This window comes from Polyergus mexicanus, unplaced genomic scaffold (assembly GCF_030449975.1).
Source record: "Polyergus mexicanus isolate NDT 795.1 unplaced genomic scaffold, iyPolMexi1.0 SCAF_1, whole genome shotgun sequence".
In the NCBI taxonomy this organism is placed as follows: Eukaryota; Metazoa; Arthropoda; class Insecta; order Hymenoptera; family Formicidae; genus Polyergus; species Polyergus mexicanus.
Genome location: NW_027223321.1, coordinates 9,618,459 through 9,625,532, shown reverse-complemented (window position 1 = coordinate 9,625,532; position 7,074 = coordinate 9,618,459). Strand labels below are relative to the sequence as shown.

The window sequence follows — 7,074 nt, the reverse complement described above, 5'->3', positions numbered from 1 at the left end:
CGGAACTTCAATGAAGATTGTTTCGGGCGCGTATATAGGCTTGGGGCACTAAAACGTATACGTTCATCACTGCGTCGAGTTATTTCCAACTAGAATCAACGACCGAAGATTCATGGGCGTGCGATGGATATATGTACAGCAACGGATCTTTTAGTTCGCAAGTTATACCGCGTGACGGAAGCGCAGGAACGGAAGTCACTTTCGGTTTTCAATACTCATTATCCGCCGCGATGTACATTAAAGACTCTATCTCATGATTACCTCGCTTGTGTAATTATTCGCTTATCCTCATAGCTAGCATCCTCCGTTTACTGCCTTCTTAATTTTCGTTCCTTTGCTATATGATTGCTTCTGGCTTCGTAGCTGACGTGAATCTTCTCGTGAAAAAAGAAAAATAAGAATCCTACAAAAAACAAAATCAAAAGATTTAATTTCGTACGATAGATTTTTTATCTTTAAAATTATAACTCGATATCTTGAAATTTATTAAGTTTTTTTTATTTTTTATAAAAAAAATTAAACAATTTTCTTTTTAATTTCTTTAAAATAAGAACAAATGCACCTGATTACAAAATATAGATTAGAAAAGAATCAACAATTTTTTTAAGTATTTAACTTTTATTGAGAAATTTAATTTTCTTTAATTAACATAAGTCTTTTCTTACAAAGAAAAAGATCAAAGAAATAAATTTTTTCGATAATGCTTATATAAGCACGCTATTGATTTCCTTGAAAAATTTAAAATTTAGTTTTTAATTTGATTTACTTAAGGTTTAACAAATGGATTAATGCAATGTTTTATAACAACATACCTAAAAACTGCACGGACGGCACTTTCTCCGAAATCAGCATCTTCGCAGAGCAGGATTTTCGAGGTCCCGATCTCTCGCAATGTATAATATTATAGTCGGCTACGTGGGCAGTCGAATGTCCGTGTGCGTCCTACGCGCATGCCATCGCTTTTCACACCAAATCGAGTGCCGGTATATTTTCTTTTTTCAAAGAGAAAAAATTTGAAATCCCATACAGATGTCATCTCATTGATGATTTTAATAAATGCATTTTAAAAGAAACATATTTATGTATAAAATGCATAAATTCTGCGAATAAAGTATCATCAAATATATTTAAGACTTTTTATGAAAAGAAAAGGAGAGAAAGAGAATAAACAATTTATTATTCTATAAGTCTGGTATAACAACGTCTGCAATAATAAAGACGAAAACGATTTATAAAGTAAATTAGAAATAAATAAGAACAGTTTTATAATATATATAATAAAGTGATTTCCGAAACATTTGATATTTAAGAAAGACATATATATGAAATAATTGTTAGAATAAACGGATAAAATTTTTCTTTTCAATTTTAAAATAAAATAAAATACAAATTACATTACAATAAACTTAAATAGCCATAACTCATGCCATCATTAATAATTAAATATTTTAAATATTTTATATTCTAGAATATAAAAATTAAGATACATTTAAAATATAAATGTATGTATACATATATAACATTTATTATCATAGCACTATTACATATGCTTACAAATTACATATTATAAGTTATCTGTAACACTTATCTCCCCGTAAAAAATCTATTTCTATATAAAAAATTATTGATTTAATATAAAACGATATCAATGTATATTCTCGCGATATTATAGCACCGACAGAATCTATGGATCCCAAATAGACATCAGAGCATCGTCGAGGTCATTCGAAATCGAGCAGGAGGGACGATTAGATTCTTAGATTCTCGTTCACGGGTTTCTAAGGACAATGATTTTCACAGGATGGAGATGGTCTGGAACAGGAATAGCGAGAATGACGTAAGCGCCCAATGTGCCACACAGCGCACACATCACACACATATACTCGCACGTATTATACACATACACAAATACGATTCCGGACCCGTTCTCTCGTCTTAGTTCTCATCGTGTTCGCGACGACGAACATCGGTTCAGTCACCACTGCAAATAACCGAAGAAATCGATACGACTGGCTCGCGATGTTTTTTTCCCCCAAGATATTTCAATTTAGAGTTTTTGCCAACATTTATTATCTTGCGAGAATGTAGACAATTGTGAAATTTATCCTGATTAGAATTAAAGTTTATTATTTTCTCTATTGCTCACTTTTTTTTTTCTTACATTATAATAAAAACAGATCGCGGATTCAAGGATGATGGAAATTAGATTAGACGGAATTTTTTAATACTTCTTATGCGATTTAAAAAGATCATGAATAAATATAAAAAATTAGCTATTGCTGTACTAAGACCCGGCAAAAGTCTATATATATTTATATTTGATTATATTATACATATATACTATAGACTTTTATGTTTTCTCGAGGACTGATATATCAGAATATGTGAGATTAATACGGAATAAAGATTAACAAAGAATGTTAGAAACGAGCTCAAGGGAATTCTGGCATGCTTTGGAAGCAAGATTAAACGCCTTACAGGCGACAAGTTGCATGAAGAAGAACGTGCCTGGAACATAAAGTCAAAGTTACATTGTTAAGCGCGCATGGCGAAAATTGCAATGGCACATAGCAACGGTGAATTCGATATTTATTTTTACGCAAGCTAAATATAACTCGTCAAAAATATTCTCTTATATATATATATATATATATATATATATATATATATATATATATATACATATGTACCTGCATTGATATCGTATATAAAAAATAATATAAAACATGAATACAAAATAAAATAATGATAAAGAAATTGAATAAAAGATATCAGCCGATCACCATGAGTTTTTCATTTTCTAAATTAGAGACTATATATTGTATTTAAATTATTGATTAATGTTTAGTTCTCTCATAAATGATCACCAATTTTTTCAATTTCTATCGATCTTTCAAATATGTCAAAACAATTATTTTCTCTTGGCTATCAAACATAAATATAAAAATAAAAGTTTATTATGTAAAAATATGCAGCTCCAGAAACATGTTTCAGTTGCATCCCACTCGCGTTACATTGGAGGCTCGATTCAAGGTGATGTTGCGACTGGTACGCGAAACGACCGGATGCATCGGCGTAATGTATCCGCAATCACAAATGACTCTGTCCTTCGATACTAATTCGCCTAGCGAAAGTCACGGGGACGATCGTAGGCGCACTGATATCGACGACCTAATAAGATAAATATGAGCCATTACAAGCAAAATCCTCCACTTTGGAGTTCCTCAAGATCAATGTACGTCCTCTACGGTCGCTCGCAAAAAATCAACGAAACGCAAAGGAATTTTTGCAGAGGTATATAGCGTTATATATAATGAAAAGCTATTACACAATATATCGAAAATCGGTATTATAAAAGAGAGAATTACTCTGACACACATTTGTTGAACTCAATTTTGAAAACTAGACAAAAATCTCATATAAGTTAAAAAAAAATAAATGTATAAAACTTTTTTTGTACAAGTATATACTTTGTATATATTGTATATATATATATTAAGTATATTGTATATAATATATTTATTATATATAATATATATATAATATATATAATATATTTATTATATATAATATATATATTGTATATAATATATAGTATATTGTATATATATATTAAGTATATTGTATATATTGTATATATATATATTAAGTATATTGTATATATATATATTAGATATTTTATATTATTTATTTATAGATATTATTTTAATATTATAGAATTTTATAATACCGCAATGATTTTGAACTTTTAAACTCGTGTGTAGTCACGATCAAAATTATGCATATAGAAAGTTTTGTGTGGGCCAACATGCGTGGGTAGACTAGCCTTCAGAATCCTTCGCTGGAAAAGACCAGGATCGTCAGGCGCGTGGGCTTCCGGTGGGAAGACTAGATAAAAAACATCTACCATTACACATGTATCTATAGTGATTAAAAAAAAAAAATATATATATATATATATATCTTTTCCTCTTATAATACAAATTAGACATTGAGTTTTCTGTTTATTAATTAAAGTTTACATGATATAGAAATCGTGAAATCAGCTTTTATATTATGGGCGCTATACACAGTAACCAATAGCTATAGATTTGTCGACTTTAAGGAGATGGAATATTTATTGAACTAACATAGTATACAAGATTGTAATTTCTTGTTTATGCATAGGAAATGAAATACAAAACATATGTGTTTAACATTACATTTTATGTTTAAATAATCTATTGCTATGCTTTAACAGGTTTATTCTTATTTAGTTGTTTCCTCTGCTCTTTTCGTTTCTCTTTTTCGGTAGTATCATGGATACGTCTCTTTTTTCGCAAGAGCCATATTTCTTTAGCTCTTTCCTCTCGACCTTTCATCATGCTCTTATACAATTTGCGGTGCTTCTTCTTAATCATCTTTTCCCTAAGACGATATTCCTGCTTTTCTCGTTTAGCCTTTTCCCATGGATCTTCTTTTGTGATATTACCAACTTGCACCTTCATTTTCTTCTTCTGCAAATTTGATAAATTATTGATAACAAGGATTTATTTTCTCTATATTACCTCATATTAGGTAGATATAATTGTGAAAAAAATTATAACAAAACCTTTTCCAATTCGGTTTGTTTCTTCTTTTTATTTTTTTCTTCATCCTCAGCAATCTGTACATTATCATCGTCATCTTCCTCTTCTTCAATCGCTACATCATTTCCTGAACTTAGATCATCCTGAACTTCAATTTCCTCATTCTCATTCTTGTCATCATTTTCTGCTTCTTCGTCTGAATCTGCTTCCACTAGAAGAAATACAAATTAGATTTAATAATAATTTTTGCATTTGCATATATATATTTAAAATTGAAATCTTACAATTGTCTAGTTTATAATCAGAATCCATAAGAGCGCGTTCTTCTGGAGGAATATAAGTTTGATCTTGTCGATTTTCTGTAAATGGTGAGAGATGAGGAGGAAGTACAGTACCCATTAAATATTTTTCCACAGATAATAGCTCTCTCGCGTTTACACTATCAAAAATCCATTGTGGTTGTATGTAATATCTAAAAGAAAAAAATTATGTTAATAACTCAAGAAAAAAAGAGATAAGTTATGTGTATTAAAAAGCAGATATGATAAATAAAATTTTATATAAAATACAATATAATATAGTAATATAATATAGTACCTCGATACATATTGTTTTTTCATACTCGGTCTATCTACGATCTGATGAGTTATTGTTTCATCATTCTCATCAAAAGTTGCACCAACAAAAAGTAATTTATCCCAAGAAACTTCTCCACCAAAGCAACGCAAGATAAATACTAATGGTTCTCTGGGTACTTCTCTATTAATAAAGATTTTTATACCCTTGAATAAATTTTTCAGTTTCCTTATTTTTTCAGCTTCTACCCTAGCAGCTTCTATCTTGACAGCATCTGTCTCCTAAAAAGCATGATCAATACTTCTTTGTTTTATGTGTATATGTCTGATATGTAAAATGTAAAAAAATTAGCATTAAATTAAATTTACATTTGAGAATTGATCTATTTCAATTTCATCATCTTCAATGGCTGGTATTGAAGGATCCAAGCTGACCAATGATACATTCAATGCACTTATTCTTTCTGACACATACGCTTCTTCATCGATGAGTGTTCTCTCGATATTTCCTGTATAATAAATGTTAATTTTTTAATTTTTAAAACTAAATTAAGATCAAAAGATTCTTGTTTTATTTAAAAAAAATTAATAAGCATCTTGCTTACCAATATTTGTTAATTTTGGGGGATAATGTAAATTCAAAGTATGATACAGTCTGTAATTCACGAAACCAAGCATTACAATATAAAATTCTACAAATGTAGACATGATTTTAAAATCAACTTCATTCTTTGCTTGAGGTTCGAAACAAAAGTGATGTGGTACTATCCATGTTATCGTTTGACCTTTTATTTCTGCTTGATAATAATATCCTTTGATTGATATGAACACTTTACGCAATGCTTTAGCATAAATAACAGCATGGAGGAATTCAATTGTTAATCTTCTGCATAATAATGATTGATCTCTCGGTATATGAGACAATGATGGAAATGTGCTGAATAAAAAACAGAGAGTTAAACAGTCATCTAAATCACGCAAAGCATCTTTGAATGTTGGATAACGTTCTTTAACTATATGATCCAATTTTAACGTAGGATGATTACTCAAATATCTCTTTACTTTGGCAAAATCTTTCATTGCTTTTGCTCGTCCAATTTTTCTGTTAAATATCTGAAAATATATACTTATAAAGTATAATATTAAAACACTTGATATAAACATTTAATCCCAATAAAGTATTATACTTTGTAATCTCTTAGCTTCCATATGATCGGTTCGTGCATCAAAAATTGAATATCTTTCTTATGATATAAAGTTTTAATCCCAGGTTCACCCTTTTGTGCTCTTTTACGATTGCGTGGTTCTCTTGGATATATGCCCTTCAATATGCATAACTTACGGAAATCATTTAGCGTTAATTGTAATTTCCTGAGAGCAGTTCTTCTTGTCATAAATTGCGCCCCTTCCCCACTTTGATACTATACATTTTAAAAAATATCAATTTTAATCCATAGAATAATGCTAAATTGATTAATTTCTCATGAAGGAGTCAATCTTATGTTAATAACCTTTCGTTTATCTATATAACTAAATATATTATATTAAGATCGACTTACCTTCTTTTTACCTATCACAACCATTGTGATATATATCAGTTTATATTTGAATATTAAAATTTATATACTAGAATACATTATATATAAAATGCACGCAAAATAAATATATGAACACGTGCGCAAGTGACGAGCCAGGACCAAAAAAATTAAAAGTAGAGATTGAAGAAAGGGGTCATGCCGTCGTTTTTCGTGAGATCGTTTTCCTAGCTACAGTGGCGCTAACTGGACCCATTAAAGCCGGCGGAACTACATGGCCAGATTCACTTTTTCATGTCATGGTAAAACGATCGGTTAATGCATGTCCGTGCTAAACACATTGTGAATCAAAAATGCGGAGAAATATTATGAATTTATTGTTTTATTAGCTGCGCG

The 7,074-nt window shown here is 29.8% G+C and overlaps 1 protein-coding gene across 1 annotated transcript; it reads right to left on the bottom strand.

Moving 5' to 3' along the window:
* Window positions 1-4,045: 4,045 nt before the first annotated feature.
* On the bottom strand, window positions 4,046-6,853 carry LOC138934165 (pescadillo homolog). Its single transcript, XM_070297617.1, has 8 exons — window positions 6,703-6,853; window positions 6,331-6,564; window positions 5,749-6,256; window positions 5,513-5,652; window positions 5,166-5,425; window positions 4,853-5,040; window positions 4,592-4,779; window positions 4,046-4,496 (listed from the first exon to the last, which is right to left on the bottom strand). The coding sequence occupies exons 1-8, from the start codon at window positions 6,724-6,726 to the stop codon at window positions 4,227-4,229; spliced, it is 1,812 nt and encodes a 603-aa protein (XP_070153718.1). The 5' UTR covers window positions 6,727-6,853; the 3' UTR covers window positions 4,046-4,226.
* Between the last annotated feature and the right edge of the window lie 221 nt (window positions 6,854-7,074).